Here is a 22,313-nt window from a genome sequence, read left to right as displayed (position 1 = left end):
AAAAGAGGGAATTCTCAAGTGGTAGGGAAACCAAGTGTGAACAGGTGTGTCTTAAGTTGCTGCTGAAAGATGGAGATGTTATGTATTTCCCTGAGGTTATTACTATTATTATTATTATTATTCTTACTTGAACTGCCTTTTAGATATCAACAACTGTACTGCAAATCTCTGTATGAACAATGGAACGTGTGTGGATGGTGTGGACACCTTTACCTGTCTATGTTCATCTGATTTCGATGGAACATTTTGTGAAGTTGGTAAGTGTCCTAAGCCTAGCGGTTAAGAGCACTGGATTCAAGCTCTGGTGTTTGATCAGGAGAGTGTAGGTTCGAGTCCCAGTCGTGACACTTGTGTCCTTAAGCAAGACACATAACCATGATTGCTTCCGAAAGTTTGGGAGTGCTTTCTGCTCTACCAGCCAGGCTGCGGATGGATGACCTCAAGCCTATACACCTGTAAAGGGGTTAACCCTTTTATGGCCCTTGGGGTAACCCTTTAATGGCCCTTGGAGTAGGCGGCAGGCCTGATACTTCACGGAGGCAACGAAGGCGATTGCCTCCATGTCCCCTGGTCATTGCCTTGGTGCCCTTGAAATGCTCCAGTACAAATTTGCAATTTCATCATAGGGTGCCCTTTACCAAGACAAAAATGCCTTGGTGCCCTTGCCCTTTCAAAAACGAAGCATACAGCCCTGAGGCGGTAACAGTCGCTGGAAAAAATTAGTTGATTGTATCCCACACCTTGGAGGATTGGAACGAATGTACTCTTCCACCAGGTCCACAGAATAATAAAGTCTCATTATCTTTCTCATGTTTAGATATTGCACCACCTGTGTTAACGAACTGCGTCACAGTGACAGTAAACACAGCATTAGGCAGCAACAAGGGGGAGTACAAGTATGAAAGCACACCACCTACCTGTACTGATAATGGGGGAGCGACTTCGCTCATCTACTCAAGGACTTCTACACTTTTTCCCATTGGTGATACAACCGTCACCGTTGTATGTCTTGATGAAGTCAGTCTTAGTGACGTGTGCAAGTTTACTGTAACTGTGACAGGTAAGAGTCGCTCTTTCCACCACTACCGCCCCAAAATCCCATACCCTTAATCTTGTTCCTGACCATACCCAAAAATCTGTATCGTACTGTGACCGGTTACGAAAGAATGAATGTGGAAACCATAATATTAGATCTCCTGCCTCCGGACTTTATTAAATGCAGTGGACACTATTGGTAATTACTCAAAATAATTATTATTAAACATAAAACCTTACTTGGTAAAGAGTAATGGGGAGAGGTTGATGGTATAAAACATGGGGAGAAACGGCTCCCTATGAAGTGACACATGTTTCGAGAAAGGAGTTTTTTTCTACGAACTTGATTTCGAGACCTCAGATTTAGAATTGAAATCGCACACAGCTTAATGTGACAAGGGTTTTTTTTCTTTCATTATTATCTCGCAAGGACAACCAATTGAGCTCAAATTTTCACGGGTTTGTTATTTTATGCATTGTTGAGATATCCCAAGTGAGAACACTGGTCTTTGACAATAACCAATAGTGTCCATTGTCTTTAAATGCAAGGGATTATAATAAGTACATATGTACATGTATGTAACTGCAATTTGTGATAATTAAAAGGGAAATGTGAGATAAATTGGAAAGAATCATTACCTGTCGGAGAAACACTTTGGACTTGTGAGATGCGTTTCTCCCGACATTATAGAGTTGAATGATCCAAATTGATCAATTTGAAAATAAAGCCATTGCTGGGGGGCGCTTGATCTTTGGCTAGATGCGTGAGTAAATGAATATATTACATGTAGGTAAACAAAGAAGCATACAAAAATACGTTTTTCATGTCTTTTCTGCCAGTCACACTACCACCCTAAATTGTCCTCCCAAATGACTCAAAGCTCTTCCCTACCAATGTTAATCTCTCTCTACCGCCCTAAACATCTTTCCATACAACCTTTATGAACACTGTATGTAAAAACTTAAGGAACCTTAACCTTTGACCCTTGACAATATGATATTTAAATAACCAGTAGCAATTGAGCCAAATTGTATTGCACGGCTTTCAATGGTAAGCAAATTTTCGTGCTTACTGTAGCAGAAAAATTTGCTAAGGTGTAAAAAATATTTCATAGGTCGAAGTTGCAAGATAAAAATGAAAGAAAAACACCCTTGTCACACGAAGTTGTGCGCTTTCAGATGCTTGATTTCGAGACCTCAAATTCTAAATCTGAGGTCTCTAACATGCTAACATGTCTAAATCAAATTTGTGGAAAATTACTTCTTTCTTGAAAACTACCCCACTTCAGAGGGAGCCGTTTCTCACAATGTTTTATACTATCAACCTCTCCCCATTACTCGTTACCAAGTAAGGTTTTATGCCAATAATTATTTTTAGTAATTACCAATAGTGTCCACTGCCTTTAAGCAGCTTTATGAAATTGGGCCCGGGTACTGGATGCCTACCCCCCTCGGAGCTCCCCCCCCCCTCCCATTTGCTTTGCCTCATAGACTTTATGCATAATGGTCATCCTGCCGCTATCCTTAAAGGTAAAGCTATGATGAAACATTAAAAGTGCACAGTTGAGTCATTTGGCACATACCGGGCCAGTAATAGAGGCTCTCCTGATATTAGTGAGGACTTAAGGTCTATTTAACTGTTCTTATTTACCAAGTTTCGAGAAAATTTGGTAACATTCAATACTTCATGGCACAGCCAGGATCTCCCTTTTAAGAGTAGAGGATTTATAGGATTGTTTTTTTTTCCCCCTGTAATAGACAATGAATCGCCTAGACTGAAAGACTGCCCTATTGATCAAGAAGCTTTTGCTGATTCTACTAATTATACCACAGTCAATTGGACTGCACCCACGGTAGAGGATAATTCAATGGCAATAATTGATCTGACACCTAGCAATAGTTCCGGAACCAGCTTTCCAGTTGGGACCACTCTAGTCACCTACACAGCTACTGACCCATCAGGAAATTCAGACACCTGCTCCTTCAATGTGACTGTGTATTGTAAGTGATACAAGTTTTGTATCTCAGTTTTCTAATAGAAGTATAATGTCTTGTGTTTAAATATAAACTGCCCTTTACTCACGTCTGCCTGCCAGTGAATTTGTGAGAGTTTTGCTTTTGGGATGAAACTTCAACCTTTTTTTGTCTTCTAGCTCAAAATGGTGAATTGATTGAGTTATGCATTATTTTATTTATTTTTTATTTGACAGGTTATTTATACTAAAGTAAAAAATAATGGAAGTACATTTTCATTTTCATCAAAGAAAATTGAAGTGTAAAATCTTAGGATATAAATTTTTTGCAATGTTGAGGTCTCAAACGTAACACTGTGAAAAAACTCAGTGTAAGAATCAGGTACATGTACTGGTGTGAATAAACTCAGGTTTGGGATTGTGTGCTGCTACGAAAAATCTTACTTTGAAACAACTCGGGGTTAGGGTCAGGTGCTGTTGCGAACAAACCTTGGTTCAAATTCAGGAACTACGGTGAACAAACTCGGGGTTAAGCCGTGTTCGCATTGGACTAACGTTTTACCGAGACAGTGGTTAACATTCCAAAAGGGGAAACTTACCAGCGTCCGCACTTGGATTTACTTGACTCGGGTAAACAACCGAGACCGTGGGTAAACTAACCGAGCTGGCCCCTGCGTGACATTGAATAGTTTGATAATCACGAAAATATTATTCTCCCATGACAAAACATGTCAGCTTCTTCGGGTTTGGACGGATGGGAGATTTAACCGAGTCGACGCGTCCGCATTGGACTTTCTGGCTCGGTTAAACTGACCTGGTCAATCTTTCTGGGCACCTTTGGTTCGGTTAAACTACCCATTCGGGTCGGGTAAATTACCTGGGAGGAAAAACCTCCTGGGCTGTTCGCATTGAACTTAAAATGGGTAAGTTACCCGTTGGCTCGGTTACATGTAGTTTATCCAAATTAAGTCCAATGCGAACAGGGCTTTAGTGTCAGTGCGGCTTTGACCATTGAATTCAGAAGTTTGTGGTTGGTACATGTAGTATTTAAAACATCTGAATCATTGAATCATTGAATCTGAAAATGTGTTTACAATTGTTTTCTTTTCTTCACTATTTCCTTTTTACAGTGGAGGACAATTTGAGTCCTGTTATTATATGTTCACCACCGTCCATTAACGCTACTGCGGATTTTGAATCGAACTCGACTGTAGTCGTGTGGTATTCACCTATGGCTACGGACAATGCTGGAGTGACGCAAATAACAGTCTCAGAGGCGAGCGGAACTAGATTCTATGTTGGAGAAACTGACGTTGTTTTCACAGCATTTGATCGAGCTGGAAACAATGGATCTTGTACTATTAAAGTTACTATATTAGGTGAGATTTCCAAGTGATAAGTTTCTTGTGTTGTACTGTGAAGTAAGAGTATGGATAATAATTATGGAGTGCTTCATCTTTGTACACTTTACTCTTCACAAAGACACATGACACAAACTGGGCAAAATTTCATGGCTCTGCTTACCGTAAGCAAAGAATCGGCGCTTACTGAAGCAGGTAATTTCGTGCTTACGTCAAGCTTATTTCACCGGTTAGCGAGGAATGTTGGCTTCTGGGTTTGCATAATCAACGTTACTAGGCATTATTTACTTACAAGCAACAATGCAAATATTCATGGAAAGTAATCAGTTGGTTTTTGTCACTTTCTTTTCAGATATACAAGCACCAATGTTTGGATATTGCCCTTGGAACATCGTCAGAACAACTGATCCAGGTTCAAATAGCTCCATTGTCACTTGGAAAGAGCCTTTTGTCAATGAAAATCATGGTTATGTGTTGACATCAACTGCTTCTTCTGGGGTTGCTTTCCCTGTTGGACAAACAACGGTCGTGTACTCAGCCACAGATAATTCTAATCTAATGGATTCTTGCAGCTTCAATGTTACAGTTCTAGGTGGGTTTTAAGTCAGTTTGTCTCGCCAAAAATGTCTCACCCTTATCAGAAAGCACCACATACGTCAAAGAGGATTTTCAATGTTGTTTGTATGCAAGTTTGCCCCCAAACAAGGCTAAATAGAAGCCACTCTGGGTATAGGCTACAAGAAAACAAGTTTTGAAATGTGACAAAAAACAACTCCGGGGGGGGGGGGGGGGGGGGGGGGGGTTGATGGTAGGAATTGATATTCCTTTCAAAACAGTCTAGATTGAAGAATAGAGGAAAACATGAACCAAGCAAGGAGTTCCTGAACAGATGCAGTATGTAGAGTAAACCTCAGCAAATCAAGAGTATATGGGTTGGAAGTAGCAGCATGTCTGGATGATTGTGATACGAGTTTACACTGCTTTGCTTAAATCAGCAATACTAAATAAAGGGAATAAAAGGGTAGCGACGAGTTCTTACCCGACCGTTTAAAGCCAGCAGGGTCGAATTGTTGTGTGATAAAGGCCTGAGCAGAAGGCGAGGGCCTTAAGCGCACGGCAACGACACTACTCTTTTATTCCCATTCATAAAATGCCCTTTTGTTAAAAAAACTCAAAAAAAATACAATTACAGACACTTTGACAGTTGAAAATTCGAGGTTTGAAATATTTTTTTTCACACACTTTGTGAAGAGTCTGTTGCGCAAGGGTTGTGTGTACGCGCGCGCGCTTAGAAATAGATTACGCGCGTGCTTAGAAGTAGGTTACGCGCTGTTACTAATAGCTATGAATTGCGTTCCGCGTGATAATCTTGCGCGCCTGACACGCGGAAGCCAGCTGGTTATAAAACTGGTCATTAGCAACTGTTTAAACACCCCCACATGACGCGCTCTCCACCAATAGGAGTAGAGAAACTGTCTGGAGTATTTATGAATACCAAACATCTAGTGAACCGGACTGAGTGCATGTAGCTCTTGTATCACACCGGACAAATTTTACAATATCTTAATCTGATGAGCACAATCTTGACAGCACCAGCACAGAGCAGAAATGAATTTTGCAACCCCCCCCCCCCTCCTCTCCATGACAGCAACAATGCTTTTAGGAGGGTATAACACTTATCGTTAAGACATAAGAGAAGGGAAACTCCTGGTGTTCCTGGCAGTGGCTGCTGAATGCGCCATACCTTAGAAGTGCTACTTAATTAGATCTCAGAATTCATAACTATAGTCTTTCTGAAATTTAGTATATAATAAGCGCCTTGAGTTCCTTGTTGGTAGATATGTGCGCTATGTAAGACTTCAGTAATATTATTTTGATTATCATGATAATTCAAGATTCAAGGGTGATGGCTTCAACCAAGTAACATTATTCTTTATATCTGATGCCGTTGTTTCACCAATAAAGACAATTTTTAAACTCTGGTCTAACTTCCTCTGCAGATGACGAGCCTCCATCATACAGCTGCCTGAATAATATGGAGGTGTCGACTGACTCTGGTCTAGCCAATGCTACAGTGAATTGGATGGTGCCTCAAGCTACTGATAATGTTGAGATTGTCAATGAGACTGCTTCACACATGCCAGGTGTTGTTGTTGATCTTGGTAATAACATCATGGTGGAGTATGTAGCGGTTGATGCTGCAGGTCTGAATGGTACCTGTAGTTTCAACATCACCGTGAAAGGTAAATTACTTTTAAAAATTAACATGGGACAATTTTACTTTTTGTTTGATTTACGGGGGGTTTAACTTGGAAAACTTTACTTTTCAGCTTCTCATAATGAATGTTTGTCCTTCATGTAAATAACTGTTTGCATATAGTTCATTAGGGTCTCATGTGATGTCATCGTATGACAAGCTGCCATACTTGTTATAATTTTTAATGTAAAATTGTTAGTTGTGTTTCAACCATTTTATCGTTATTTATCTTTCCATCCATACATCATTCAAAAAAATTTGCATTTTGAATTCCGTTTTTGTCTGAATTGTTACTTGCCCATGCTGCTATTAACCCGATTCACCTGGCGTCTATCATCACAATAATCTTGAGAGTGCCATTTTCGGAGCCAATATACTCAAGGTGTTTATAGAGTGAGGTGCTGTTTAGGTGACATACACTTGCATTAATACAAACTCGGAAACGAGCTACATGTAGTGTTGTAGTCCTAGATATTAGGGTCTGTTTCCTGGACACATTTTCAGAGAGCCTTAATTTAATACTTACAAAGTGTACATGTAAGTGCTGAATTTGGCGGTAATCAGAGCCATGAAATTAGGCCCAGCTCTTGATAAATACTGTCAGCCCTATTTTTATAATCTGATCAATTACTTCCTCAAACATGAATATCACCGTATCTGATGGTTATTGACTTGATCACTACAGCTTTCATTGTATATTTGGTTTGCGGTAACACCATGTGTGTATCTACTTGCCAGGTAGAGTTGTTCTTAGGGAACTGTCTTGCTTTATTCTACTGCCGCGGAGTAGATAAACGGAGGTTCGGGAGACTTCTCAGTTCTGAAAAGAACTGTCCTGCTTTTTTAACTATTACTAGTTACTTAACCCACAAGTGACAAATAAACTAGTCTTCTTTTTGGGTGCGTTTGATTGGTCAAAACGTATCACGTAACAATGTTACATATTCATAAGTGAATACATTTACATACCAGGCAACTGCGACATCGTCAAGTCCCTGTCCCGCATGCGGAACAGGTTTTGGAATGCAGAGAACACAAAACAGTAGTGTCCTGGGGATGGCATGGGATTGGGGCTTGAGTCAAGTCTAGGACATAACATTTTTAGAGAGCCATAATTTAATTCTTCCATCAAAAAGGCTACAATTATCTCACTGGATATTCATGCTATGGCGGCATACATTTATTTGCGATGGGTTTTGGACGCTCGATATTCCTCAGAAATTTGTCATTTTTTGTGAACTATTTCAGCTTTTAATATCAAACAATTCTACATTTTAACACAGTTCATAAGGCAAACCTATTATAACAAGTTGTTAGGTTGTGATTGCACGACCTACTATGTACAATCCATCCCGCATTATGCACACAATTCACTCAACATCATGCAGCCATCCTGCACATAATTCACCAGTGTACACACATGATTGGCATGAAAGAGAGAGACCAAACGGTTAATTTGGGGTTAAACGAGGAAATGTTGAATACGGCGGGATTTGAACCTGAGACCTCTGGATTAACAAACAAAATGAATAGAACAGAAGACTAGAGAGCTGATCTATGTGGAAATATCTAACCCACAAATTTATGCGACCATGGAATATTAATGTGCTGAGATTAGTAGCTTCTTACTAGTAAGATTCTGAATTATGAATCTGTGAAATTTCTCCACCTCTGAATCGGATCCTCGTATCTAGGATAGTCTCTGTTGCATTTATTCAAAAGTGGTAAAAGTCCTTCAGCCAACTCTGCACCCCTGCTCATTTCATAGATCCAAAAATCCAATGGTGGTCTTTTTTTCTATTACAAACAGATACTGAAGATCCCGTACTGGTAGGCTGTCCAGCGTCAGTAAATCCTCTGCTAGCAATGGGGGCCTCGACAGTCATTGCGATGTGGACTGAACCCACAGCATCAGATAACTCTGGATCTGTAACTCTGACTGCCATCTACAGACCAGGCGTTACACTTGGTATCGGTACCCATACTGACACATACTTTGCTTCAGATGCAGCTGAAAATGTGGCTAAGTGTTCATTCGACATAGTTGTTGAAGGTATTATTTGGTTTCGTTTTAATTTCTTCGGTTTAGGCTGATCAGTGAGCCTCCAAATTTAATATTTTGAAAGAAGAATTGCGCATTTAGTTATTTATCTTCAGATGCAGTTTATTTTATAAGTTAAAGGAAACTGATCTACTGTCCAAAAGCTGGAAATTTTCTCTGTGTGTATGGATTAAAAAGTTGTTGTATCTTTGTTTCAGACCATGAAGATCCTGTGATAGCATCTTGCCCCACTGATTTGGAAGCTTTCGCTGACCCTGGCACAAATGTGTCAGTGAGTTGGACTCCACCAACAGCAACAGACAACTCTCTTAGCGTTGACCTCACATCAAATTACCAGCCAGGGCAAGAGTTTGAGAATGGCACCTACATCGTTGAATACACTGCTGTTGACAAATCAGGAAATACGATGATTTGTTCTTTTACCATCATCGTCTATCGTACGTACTTTGATCTTTTAATTTAATTCAAATCTGGGCCCAATTTCATAGAGCTGCTTAAGCACAAAATTTTGCTTAAGCAAAAAAATGTTTGCTTAGTAAAATCAGATTACCGGCCAAGACTCCACTCAATTGTTATGCTAAGTAAACAACAGCTAAATACCAGTCACAAGCAATGTATATGGCATGACATTTTTTGCTTAAGCAGCTCTATGAAACTGGCCCCTGGGCCCACATTTTATAGAGCTGCTTATGAAAAAATATTGCTTGATAATTTTCTTCTAAAGCAAGAATAAGTACGATGGTACATACGATGACATAGTTTGGCTGGTAAACTTGTTCTGGTAAAGCAAGGTTTAGTTGTGGTTAGCTACTTGAAATTGGTTCCAGATGAGAGGGGATTTTTTTCTTGGTCCTACACAATTTGACCTTGCTGATACTTTTAATTACAGAGTCGCATGTTTAACTCCCGGTCTAGCTTTATTAACACTCTTGATTTATTTCCATTTAAATCAATTTGACCTAAATGAGGCTAGAAGAGCAAAACGGTCAGATACCCTCACTGGTAAAGTGATGACTGGTACCTGCCATTGCTGAGTTGGAAAGGGCAACAAACAAAGATGGTGTCAGCATGATAAATGTTCAGTCACTTAATTCTCAACTCAAATAAAGTACACAGTCAAACTGAATTGTGAAATACATCAAGCCATCCTGAAAAAGAATCACAACATGTGGACATTTTGGGGTATTCATTCAAATGTTCCTGAGTGGTCAATGTATTGACAAATTTGATTTATTGGAAGACTTTTTGTCTATAAATACGTATTCATAAATACTTAGAAAGTTTCGCTCTTTCTATTGGTGGAGAGCGGCTCGGACCTTTATCGCACGTCCACGACCCTGCCGGTTTTAAACGGCAGTTTAAGAACTCGTTGCCAACCTTTTAAAATACCTTATATCCTGACTGATGTTTAATACGCACTGTATATTCCATGCTTTCAGACGAGTCCTTCTGACACAAGGTCCACATGCATGGTACTCAGTGAGATTCAAACCACTGACCCTTCTTCATTCTACAGTAGATTTTTTAACCACTAGACCACGATGAGCTTGCCCGGTGGCAAGAAGCTTGACTCCTGTAATATGCAATAATATACAAATTGTGTCAAGGATAAAGAATATTTTTTGAGGCATGCAACTGAACAGCCAATTTCATAATTTTGGGGTTCTCAGAACTGTGTCATGGAAATTGTAAAACACAGCAGTAAGCCTTGTGCTTTTGTCAATTTTTGTGTGTGTTTTTGACAAACGTCAGTGTGAGATAAAATGTTGCTACTTTTTTGTTTGTTATCACAGCAACTGATACTGAACCACCAGTCATAACCTGTCCAGTTAATATCTCTGTATCGGCTGACCCAATGAGCAACTCCACGTCTGTGAGTTGGCCCCAACCAACTTACATGGACAACTTCAGGTTCGGTAGTGTCAATGTGACCCATGAAAATGGCTCTGTTTTCTTCTTGGGAACTGAGGTGGTGGTGTATACAGCATTGGACACAAGCGGAAACAATGGCTCTTGTTCGTTCTCGGTGACTGTTGAAGGTGAGGACTCGTCCAGAATTGACATAGCTGCCGTCGATTTCACAAAACTCTTCCTAACTTAGGATTAATCTTATGACTTACAATGTAAGACGAGTCCCAACCCTGCACTGTAGCATGCAATTCTAAGTTAGGACGAGTTACTCGTCCTAACTCGAGATAAGACGAGTCCTAACTCTTTGTGAAATCGACGGCTGAACTTGGAGAAGCTGCTGAATCAGCCGCTCATGTAATATATCTTGATTTGCACCATGCAAAGTTGACATATTTCAAGTTGCGGCATCCAAGATAATGTTGGACATGATGCAGTGTTTTTACACTCTCAATCTTAAAAAACTAAAAAATTTTAATATATTTTTGGCAATAGCCCTTTTTATTTGGTGATTTTATTTGTAGTTTTAAAAAACAATAACGACGTACAGTTCTTGTATAGCACTTTATTGTCTCAAAGCGCTTTTTTCTACAAGGTTTGATGTAGAGCTTTGTTCATGTTATAAGACTCGTTTATATTATTACATAGCACCATGAAATGGATTAAAAGTTTATGTGGCTCAACTGTATCAAAAAACACTGCAGCAAACTCATTTACTTATAGATACATGTAAGTGTACAGAGGTCCTTAAAGAGCCAATAAAGAATGATCTCAATATTTCAACTATTACCTTTTTATGGCCAAATAGACATCGTAGATACCGGTTAATAACCATTTTACTCTCAAAATGTGCATTTAGTAATAAATAACTTGAGCCAAAATGCACCCGGCCGCGTGGCTTTTTTTCAGCCGAGAGTCAAAAACGGCTTATCTATTATAATGACCTCTTGACGCCAGTGACGACATTCCCCTAATTGGGTGTGAACACAGTTCTCCAGCTTTGGCAAACTGAGGGTGCTATTTTACACACCAAATAGCCGCCACTGGCGTCACGATTCCTTTGTCGCGCAGGTTTGTTTGACCCCGCATTTTTCAGAAATTTGGCTAGAAGCGTTCTGTAGAAAAATCCATTTTTACCATGTTTTAACGTGAGGTAAGAGACTCGTTATATATTTTTTATGTTTCCTATGGACTCCAGCTATTAGAAAACTGTAATATCTATATATTTGAGATCATCCTTTATTGGCTGTTTAATGTGTATTACACAGCACACACAGGACCAACGACTTTACAACCCATCCACACAGGGCAAAGCAATAATGGGTAAGAGTATTGCTTAAAGACAATGGACACTATGCTAATTGTCAAAGACAAGACTTCTCACTTGGTGTATCTCAACATATGCATAAAATAACAAACCTGTGAAAATTTGAGCTCAATTGGTCATCGAAGTTGCGAGATAATAATTAAAGAAAAAAACCACTTGTCAAAAGAGGTTGTGTGCTTTCAGATGCTTGATTTCGAGACCTCAAATTCTAAACTTGAGGTCTCGCAATCTAATTCTTGGAAAAGTACTTCTTTCTCGAAAACTACTCCAATTCAGAGGGAGCCGTTTCTCACAATGTTTTATACTACCAACCTCTCCTCATTACTCGTTACCAAGTAAGGTTTTATGATAATAATTATTTTGAGTAATTACCAATAGTGTCCACTGCCTTTAAGGACAACAAGTGTCAAGACCTATTCTACTTGAACTCGCGACTTGAATTTTGTTTTATCTGATCAGTTTTATTCTTTAATTTTTGTTTCAGATATCGAAGCCCCAGTTGTCTTGTCTTGTCCAAATGGCACTGTGAGCAACACTGATCCGAAACTTGCAACAGCAAACATTTCATGGATTGAACCCGAGGCCATGGATAACTCTGGTTCTGTCACGAGAAGTTCTAGTTATTCTCCAGGGTATGGCTTTCCCATCGGCAGAACTTTGGTGACATACGTTTTTTCAGATGCCTCCAACAATGAAGTAGAGTGTGTCTTCAACGTTACAGTGTTAGGTAATGCACAATTTGTTACAGCTCAACATGTTAAACAATTTAAAGGCAGTGGACACTATTGGTAATTACTCAAAATAATTATTATCATAAAACCTTTCTTGATTACGAGTAATGGGGAGAGGTTGATAGTATAAAACACTGTGAGAAACGGCTCCCTCTGAAGTAACGTTGTTTTCGAGAACGTAAAGTAACTTTCCACGGATTTGATTTCGAGACCTCAGATTTAGAACTTGAGGTCTCGAAATCAAGCATCTGAAAGAACACAACTTTGTGCGACAAGGGTGTTTTTTTCTTTCATTATTATCTCGCAACTTTGATGACCGATTGAGCTCAAATTTTCACAGGTTTGTTATTTTATGCATATGTTGAGATACACCAACTGTGAAGACTAGTCTTTAACAATTACCAATAGTGTCCTCTGTCTTTAACAGCATGTTTTGCTTGTAGGTTTTGCAAACTGTGAGTGGTTGGAGTCCATCCTGTAAGGTTGGTGGTAACGCCCTGTACATGAGTAGGATTTGAAATTTGTATGGTGGGAATTAAGTGTAAGTTTTGCGGTAGCACAATGTACATGAGTAGGATTTGAATTTATTCAAGGTGAAAATACATGCAAAATTTTAAGGGTTGCTTTAACGCCCTGTACATGAGTAGGATTTGAAATTTGCATGGTGGGAATTAAGTGTAAGTTTTGCGCTAGCACAATGTACATGAGTAGTATTTGAATTTATTCAAGGTGAAAATACATGCAAAATTTTAAGGGTTGCTTTAACGCCCTGTACATGAGTAGGATTTGAAATTTGCATGGTGGGAATTAAGTGTAAGTTTTGCGGTAGCACAATGTACATGAGTAGGATTTGAATTTTTTCAAGGTGAAAATACATGCACAATTTTAAGGGTTGCTTTTACGCCCTGTACATGAGTAGGATTTGAAATTTGCATGGTGGGAGTTAAGTGTAAGTTTTGCGGTAGCACAATGTACATAGTAGGATTTGAATTTATTCAAGGTGAAAACACATGCAAAATTTGCGTGGTGGGAATTAAGTGATTTTTGGGGTTGAACAAAGAATTGACTAGAGTGGGATTCGAACCAACGACCTCCGGATTAACGTGCCGGCGCTCTACCAACTGAGCTATCTAGCCCTATATTGGCGGTGTCCCTATTTTGTCAATATCTTTGTTCGGGGGTGCCAGTCAGAAGCCATACAACCGTTAACTGCCGTGTAGCCAGGGATCACACCCAAATTACGATACAACCTGGGAAGCGGCAGCTAGGGGATCACCCTAAGGGGATGCGACTTTTTGTTTCAGGATATGTGGGAATTAAGTGTAAGTTTTGCGGTAGATGAGTAGGATTTGAAATTATCATGCAACCATTGAAGGGTTGCTTTAACGCCATGTATCCGAGTAGGATTTTAGACAGCTGACTTCAAATGTTTGATTAGAATTGTTTTTAAAGGCCTCTGCCAAAACTCATTTTAAAAAAAAGAACAATAAGAATATTAATAGTATTTCTACAAAGAAATGCTGTTTTGTGTGAACACTTTTACAGCTGATGAATTTTATTTTTGTAACTCTTCTTTTTGTTTTTGTGTTGTGCACAGCACAAAATGCCTGTGAACACATTCTCTGATGCTATTGTCAATGCATTCTCAGTTTAATGTGAAATTCATTCTTTTTTTTTGTGTTTGTTTTCTTTGTGTAGACATGGAGGCCCCAGTCATTATGAATTGTTCAGAGAACCTTTACGCTTTTACTGATCCTGGTAAACCGTTTGCCACCTTCAGCTTTGATAACCCCGACATTTCCGATAATTCTGGGAATTTCACTATCGTTGAGTCAAGCTCCACAAACTGGGCTGAATTCCCAGTTGGATTTACTGAAGTGTTTTACAGAGTGGAGGATGAGTCATCCAATAGAAACGAATGCAATTTCACAATCGAAGTCACAGGTAAATCATTTGATGAACAAACTTTTTGTCATTTTGTTAAAAACTAATTTGTTTGAAACTGCTTTTGTGTGAATTGCTTATTTGTAGTTGTTTTTTTCTCTCATTGCATATTTTGTTGTTCTCTTTATGCGCTTATAGCTTTTTGCATTAGGCACTTTACAAATGTCTTTATCATTATTATTTTTCAGGTTTGGTAATTAATGAGTTTTTAGTTTCTCAAGGGCACACCTTCTAATTAGACCATTATCCTGGCTCAATATTGACTATTCTATTATAAAGTCATTTGTATGCGTTCTGTATTTAAGTTTTCCATTGTTGCTGGGACGCTACGTGTAATTGATGCTGAGACGTAACTGATGCTGAGAGTGCAAGTCTTATAAAGAGTTTAGCAAATAATACAAGACTGTGGATGTCCATTGTGGAATTATTTGTTTTGTTTGCTTTGTCTGTTCTAGATGATGAACCTCCAACATTTGCAGCATGTCCCTCTGTAGATATCACCAATGGTACCCTCCCCGGTGATTACAGGGGAACGGCTTACTGGAGCTCGGTTCTACCTTCTGACAACGCTAATGTCACATACACAAATTCCAGCCACCAGCCAGGGCAGGTCTTTGAAGTTGGAACGACAGCAGTCGAGTATGTTGCAAAGGATGCAGCCGGAGAAGAGGGGTTCTGCAGATTTAATGTTGTAATTGAAGGTACATACCAAACCATCTTCAGTAGACACTTTTAAATTACAGACACAAAGGCACTGGACACGCTTGGTAGTTGTCGTAGACCAGTGTTCTCACTTGGTGTATCCCAACATATGCATAAAATAACAACATTTTGGCCCAATTGGTCATCAAATTTGCAAGAGAATTATGAAAGAAATAAACACTGTATAATTGTAATGTCACAATTAAACATTTATGCTTGTTTTATTTTTTTGGTGTTTAGACATTTATTTCAATATTGGCAACAACAAGAAAAGCATCAAATGCAATTCAACCATTATACAGGCTACATTAATTGAAACATACTATAACATGGCTAAAGACACTCCGTTAAGTTATTACCAATATGCAGGGAAAATTGTTGAAAGTTGTATCCCCCAATCAAAATGACAAAGATCTACTTGGATGTTATATAATAAACCAAATAATGAATGTTTTTAATTTGTGCAATAGAGAGAATATTTTCATTCGTTGAAAAGATGGAAAATTTGGCCCCCGCCTCGTTGAAAAGAACATTCCATCTTTCAACTTTCACTATTCCCACAATTGCGCTTATAAACATTCATTACTTGTATAATATTCTACTGAGTAATGACAGGTAGAGGCTATTCAGCCTTCAATATGATGCCATGCAGTGAATGCCTCTACACAAATAGCTGTGCACTCTTCGTCATGTACCACACATACTCTGTGCAGTCAAATGCTTTTGAGTGATTGCTCAACTCACTGCCAAAATGTCATAGAAACTCTTTCAAGGAAACCCAATAATGTATCGCACTTTACGACATACTACCTTTTTTGTGCTACAGATGATGAAAAACCAGTATTCGCCAACTGCTCTTCTGACATCTACGTGAATACAAGTATAGGATCTAATATGGAGGTAGTTAACTGGACACCTCCCAAAGCAACGGATAACTCTGGAATGGTCGTAGTCACTCAAAACGTTCCTGATGGAGCTTTTTCAATCGGAGAAACTTCCATCACATACATCGCTGCTGATGCTGCTAACAATGTAGAGCGTTGCATGTTCTTCATCTTTGTCAGTGGTATGTTAAAAATCAAGATGTAGCTTTGCTAGGAGTTACCTTGTTAAGCCCGGTTCGTACTTCCCGCGAATAGGTATCAAATTTTGACGTCACATGGCTGTTGAGCACAAGTTGAGCACAAGTTGAGCACAAGTTGAGCACAAGTCAACTGATGCAATTTTTTTTTACGAATTTATGAAGTCAAAATTCGTAATGCATTTGCTTTCGCAGGAAGTATTTACCAGGCTTTATGCTGTCTTCGATCATTTCAGTGTGACAAGGTCTGCCTTTAAATGTTTGATGACGTCGCATTTCAAATGTATGGCTATGTACATTTTTTTACTTCTGAACTCCTGAATTTTTGATGTTGTTCATTTAAAAACGACATTGAATTTGATCTTTTGACTGGTGAGAAAATTCGTCTTAGGAATGTACAATCTATTTTCCTCTAACTGAAAAAAATTGGTGAAATTAGTAGAAAGTTTATGTTAAATTTGCATCAGAGATAAAGAATTTTCATTTTGGTTTTACCCATATATATGTGTGTTCCGTACACATATACTGTTAACTCCGTACTTTCCCGAAATCAGTGAAAACAGATTCACAGAAAACAGGGCACCAAGGCATTTCCCCTAAAGGACAACCTATGAGAAAATTGTAAATTTCTCCTGGAGCATTTCAAGGGCACTTGGGCAATGACCAGGGGGGGCACGGAGGCAATCACCTCCGTTGCCTCCATGAGGTATCAGGCCTGAGTATATTACCTATAGTACAAAGTGCTTCTAAAGTCTTTGAAATAAACATTTTATGTTTGCAGATTATGAGAATCCAGTCGACTTTTGTCCTGCAAATGTTGAGGCGTTTGCTGACCGTGGCGCAAACGTATCCCTTACCTGGTGGGATTCAAATCTAGTACAAAGTGCTTCTAAAGTCTTTGAAATAAACATTTTATGTTTGCAGATTATGAGAATCCAGTCGTCACTTGTCCTGCAACTGTTGAGGCGTTTGCTGACCGTGGCGCAAACGTATCCCTTACCTGGTGGGATTCAAATCTAGTACAAAGTGCTTCTAAAGTCTTTGAAATAAACATTTTATGTTTGCAGATTATGAGAATCCAGTCGACTTTTGTCCTGCAAATGTTGAGGCGTTTGCTGACCGTGGCGCAAACGTATCCCTTACCTGGTGGGATTCAAATCTAGTACAAAGTGCTTCTAAAGTCTTTGAAATAAACATTTTATGTTTGCAGATTATGAGAATCCAGTCGTCACTTGTCCTGCAACTGTTGAGGCGTTTGCTGACCGTGGCGCAAACGTGTCCCTTACCTGGTGGGATTCAAATCTAGTACAAAGTGCTTCTAAAGTTTAAATAAACATTTTATGTTTGCAGATTATGAGAATCCAGTCGTCACTTGTCCTGCAAATGTTGAGGCGTTTGCTGACCGTGGCGCAAACGTGTCCCTTACCTGGTGGGATTCAAATCTAGTACAAAGTGCTTCTAAAGTCTTTGAAATAAACATTTTATGTTTGCAGATTATGAGAATCCAGTCGTCTTTTGTCCTGCAAATGTTGAGGCGTTTGCTGACCGTGGCGCAAACGTGTCCCTTACCTGGTGGGATTCAAATCTAGTACAAAGTGCTTCTAAAGTCTTTGAAATAAACATTTTATGTTTGCAGATTATGAGAATCCAGTCGACTTTTGTCCTGCAACTGTTGAGGCGTTTGCTGACCGTGGCGCAAACGTGTCCCTTACCTGGTGGGATTCAAATCTAGTACAAAGTGCTTCTAAAGTCTTTGAAATAAACATTTTATGTTTGCAGATTATGAGAATCCAGTCATCACTTGTCCTGCAAATGTTGAGGCGTTTGCTGACCGTGGCGCAAACGTGTCCCTTACCTGGTGGGATTCAAATCTAGTACAAAGTGCTTCTAAAGTCTTTGAAATAAACATTTTATGTTTGCAGATTATGAGAATCCAGTCGTCACTTGTCCTGCAAATGTTGAGGCGTTTGCTGACCGTGGCGCAAACGTGTCCCTTACCTGGTCCATGCCCACCGCCACTGACAACTCTATGGAAATGGTCACTATTGAGTCTACCCATCCATCTGGGTTTGAGTTCCTTGTTGGTACAACAGACATCACAGTCACAGCAACTGATCCATCAGGCAACAGTGTCAACTGCACATTCCAAGCCATTGTTTATCGTAAGTTCATTTTTTTTTCTTTTTCAAATAAAAACCAAAATTGCATGCATATCTTTTTGCTACTTGAGGGCACTGGACACTATTGGTAATTACTCAAAATAATTTGTTGGTGTGAAGACAGTCTGCTCACCCGTTTAGGTGAAGGTGCAGGAGTTGCAATATTAGGAAAGATTAAGACGATGAGCAATTTAAAACTAACATTGTATTGATATTAATTTGATTAATGAATACCTAATTTAACAGTTTTTGGTTAAACTTTTTTTTTGTTACAGCAACAGACATGCAGGTGCCAGTGATTATATGCCCTTCGAACATTAAGGTTCCAACAGACCAAGGACTAGATTCAGCCAATGTGACGTGGCCATTGCCACAATACATGGACAATGAAGAGATTGTTGTGTTTAACGTCAGCAAGCAGAACGCCAGCCTGTTTTATATCGGCACTACAGAAGTATCATACCTTGTTGTAGATCGTAATGGCAACAATGCCTCCTGTACATTTATTGTGGAGGTTATTGGTAAGTGATAATGTCGCCCATCTGACGGTTATAAACTGAATTCCCTTTTCCTTCTTTTTTCCATTGCTGCAATCAAAATAAGCACTGAGGATTTGCAGGATCTTGAAATGGTAGTTGACAGTCATTTAGACAGAAACATTACTCTGACAGTTTACGGGCATGAACTTAATGATCAGCACCCAGACTGAACACTAGTAATCTTTAAGATATTACCAATCCAGGGCCCCAGAGCTGCTAAAGCTTTTAAAAACATTTTCTGCTAAGCAAGAATGAAGCAGGATACCAAGTCACCAAAAGGTACATACGGTATTGTATTTTGGTTGATAACTGGTAAGCATAATGCTTTTTAGTTTAGCTGCTTTTTATGCTGAAAGGTAGGGTGCTAGATTTGTAAATTATTCAAAAAATGTTTGACCATCAAAAATTTACTTGGTAATAAGCACTGTAGCTGCTAATAGTATAAATTATGTTGAGAAAGGATGCCATTTGAAGAAATATGGTTGGGATACTTTTTCACTCGTAAACATTTGAATCTGAGAAACAAATTTTGCATTAATTTGTTCTCAGATTTATTACATGTCTTAGGGTAGGTATTGGTATGCAAATGCTGCAGCCATTGCAGTATGAGCATGCTGTCACCTCACTAAACATGGATGGAATCAATGTTCATGTGAAAACACAAACTTTGTTGCTGTTTTCTCAGCAATTAGCCACTGTATAAATCTGAAGCTTTCACATGGGATTTTTATTATTCTATAAATCAGCATTACGTAATAGACAACAACAAATCCATGACACTACTTTTAAGAAGCTCTATACAACGTGCCTTATTCTTTGTCTTAAAATCTGTATCATTGTTTTAAGTTTTGGTCTACCTTTCTCAGACAATGAAAGACATGTTGTCACATTCTGCCCGCCTGTTGTGATTTTTATTGTCCTTTTTTGTTATAATTTTGTTTAAATTTGTACTTTTTTTTAAAATTTTGCCTATACATGTAAATCAGCATTACCTAATAGACAACAACAAATCCATGACACTACCTTTAAGAAGCTCTACCTTTAAGAAGCTTGTCCTTTTGTCATAAAATCTGTATCACTGTTTTAAGTTTTGGTCTACCTTCCTCAGACGATGAAAGACCTGTTGTCACACAATGCCCGACTGACGTTGTGATCATGAACAATGAGTCACGAGTCGTTCACTGGTATCCAGCGGTGTTCAAGGACAACTCTGGGACAGTCAACATCACAAGTAACTTCAGTCCAGACATAGAATTTCCTTTTGGGACAACTTTTGTCATCTACGAGGGTGTGGATCCAAGTGGAAATCGAGCAGTATGTAATTTCACCATCTTTGCAAATGGTAAGTTTTTAAATGGATTTTCTTAGTGCAGCCCACTGCACGGGTCACATGTACCACTTTTATTTTTGTGTTGCGTTCCACTCGCAAAGATGTGAAAGACATGATAACTGGAAATCCAATAGTCACCAGCAATACTTACTTATGTACTTATGCTCCTCTTATACTTGAGCGCGACTCAAACATGCCTCAACGCGACAACTCGGGTCGACTGAGTGAGTGAGTGAGTGTACTCATCTAGGAATAATGGGACAAATTCACTGCTATTTATTACAACAGATACTGAAGATCCTGTCGTAGAAAACTGTCCCGAGTCCATGGATCTGTACTTGTACGGCAGTCAACCAAATGCCACAGCAAACTGGACTAGGCTTAACATCACCGATAACTCTGATGCATTTTCCGTGGAGCAAAACTTTTACTCTTTGGATAGGTTTCCAACTGGTACCACTGAGGTCGTTATCACTGTCAGTGATGGCGCTAACAACACGGCAGAGTGTGTTTTTAATGTCACTGTAGTAGGTAAGTCTGTTGATAAGGGAAGGAGATAAAGTATGTCTTTGCTTTAGTGCTTTTTGCAAAGCCAAGTATTGGGGAAAACGTCATAAATCAACACTTGCAATTTGTACGTTTGCCCTTCAGAGCGCCTCACAGTATTATACATCCATTGTATATGACTTCACAAGCCCGAAACAATCCACTCACTGAGGTCAATGAAGAGGTATCATTGGCTAAGTGTTGTGTGCAGCGCATACACATGTGCACGTTTCCATTGTTTAACATCAAATCATCTCAACTCCTTAGGAGTATGCAGCACCTGTGACTGAACAGGCATAGGTTGCTAGTTATTCACATCAACTTACTCCTGTGTGCTGAGAAGCAACTATACATGTATGTCTAGTAAGTGTATTGTTCAAGGACACTGAGATTTGAACCAACACTCTGGTGACTTAGCTATGACTTATACATGTACCTAGCCACCAAAATTGATGCGCTGGACCACTTGGCCATGTCAATGAAAATTGGAATCGGCTTCGTCCAGTTTGAAAAAATAGAAAAGTATGCAAAACTCTTTTTTGTTTTGTTTTACCAGTGTTTAACACCTGCACCTATTATCAATCCATTTGAAAGTCTCCAATGTTTACTAAGCATTGTGTGTCATTTTCTATTATTATTGACTCTTCCCACTTCAGATCTCTCGCCTCCAGTCATTATGGGTTGCCCAATGAACATCAATGTAACTACCGATCTTGGTGAAGACTTTGCTAACGTATCTTGGCGAGCCCCACAAGCTTTTGATAATGTAGAGCTGGTATCACTATCAGTATCTCAAGGACCAGGAACCCAGTTCCCTGTTGGTATTACATCTGTGTTGTATACAGCTGTAGATGCAGCCAACTTAAGAGATGACTGTTCCTTCAATGTTACAGTAGTGGGTAAGTTGACCAATTAGAGTCAAGTGATATATTTTATGCTGTTTGTTAACACCTTTTTGTATCAGGATTTTGATGAAGTTTTGCCTTTTCCTGTTTGATATCAAGTCTTACTAGGGAACTGATCGAGAAAATGTAAATTTATGTAGGGAAAAACACATAAAAATTGACTGTCGAAACAGGATTTTGAACCTGCAACCTCTGCAAACCTCTGCATTTACCAGCCTGTGCTCCACCAAATGAGCGTATTTTCCTACATTGGCAGTTTCCCTTTTTTTCTGGGACTACTTTACTTTTATATTTTGGTTGTTCACTCGACCCTGCAGGCTCTTGTGTGATCAGTTATAGTAGAGTTTATATAACTGACATACAGATCCTTGTCATTTGATTGGTGAAACTTACTTCACGTGACATTCACTATTACTCCCATCTGCACCGGCGATCAAAAAGACCTATTCGCCC

The 22,313-nt window shown here is 39.1% G+C and overlaps 1 protein-coding gene across 1 annotated transcript in view; it reads left to right on the top strand.

Annotated features, from left to right (window-relative positions):
- The first annotated feature begins 149 nt into the window (after window positions 1-149).
- LOC117301045 overlaps window positions 150-22,313 on the top strand; it is a 69,710-nt gene continuing 47,546 nt past the window's right edge. The window contains exons 1-19 of the mRNA XM_033784929.1: window positions 150-257; window positions 818-1,060; window positions 2,794-3,036; window positions 4,139-4,387; window positions 4,722-4,961; window positions 6,370-6,612; window positions 8,437-8,679; window positions 8,886-9,125; window positions 10,482-10,727; window positions 12,408-12,650; window positions 14,353-14,598; window positions 15,054-15,299; window positions 16,127-16,366; window positions 17,306-17,527; window positions 18,304-18,543; window positions 18,816-19,061; window positions 20,188-20,421; window positions 20,698-20,940; window positions 21,612-21,854. Coding sequence (XP_033640820.1) covers window positions 173-257; window positions 818-1,060; window positions 2,794-3,036; window positions 4,139-4,387; window positions 4,722-4,961; window positions 6,370-6,612; window positions 8,437-8,679; window positions 8,886-9,125; window positions 10,482-10,727; window positions 12,408-12,650; window positions 14,353-14,598; window positions 15,054-15,299; window positions 16,127-16,366; window positions 17,306-17,527; window positions 18,304-18,543; window positions 18,816-19,061; window positions 20,188-20,421; window positions 20,698-20,940; window positions 21,612-21,854 — 4,435 coding nt within the window. The 5' untranslated portion in view covers window positions 150-172. The remainder of the gene's footprint in view (window positions 258-817; window positions 1,061-2,793; window positions 3,037-4,138; window positions 4,388-4,721; window positions 4,962-6,369; window positions 6,613-8,436; window positions 8,680-8,885; window positions 9,126-10,481; window positions 10,728-12,407; window positions 12,651-14,352; window positions 14,599-15,053; window positions 15,300-16,126; window positions 16,367-17,305; window positions 17,528-18,303; window positions 18,544-18,815; window positions 19,062-20,187; window positions 20,422-20,697; window positions 20,941-21,611; window positions 21,855-22,313) is intronic.

This window comes from Asterias rubens, chromosome 16, assembly GCF_902459465.1.
Source record: "Asterias rubens chromosome 16, eAstRub1.3, whole genome shotgun sequence".
Lineage (NCBI taxonomy): Eukaryota > Metazoa > Echinodermata > Asteroidea > Forcipulatida > Asteriidae > Asterias > Asterias rubens.
Note: the sequence above shows the minus strand (reverse complement) of the source record. Positions and strands in the feature narration are given on the sequence as shown.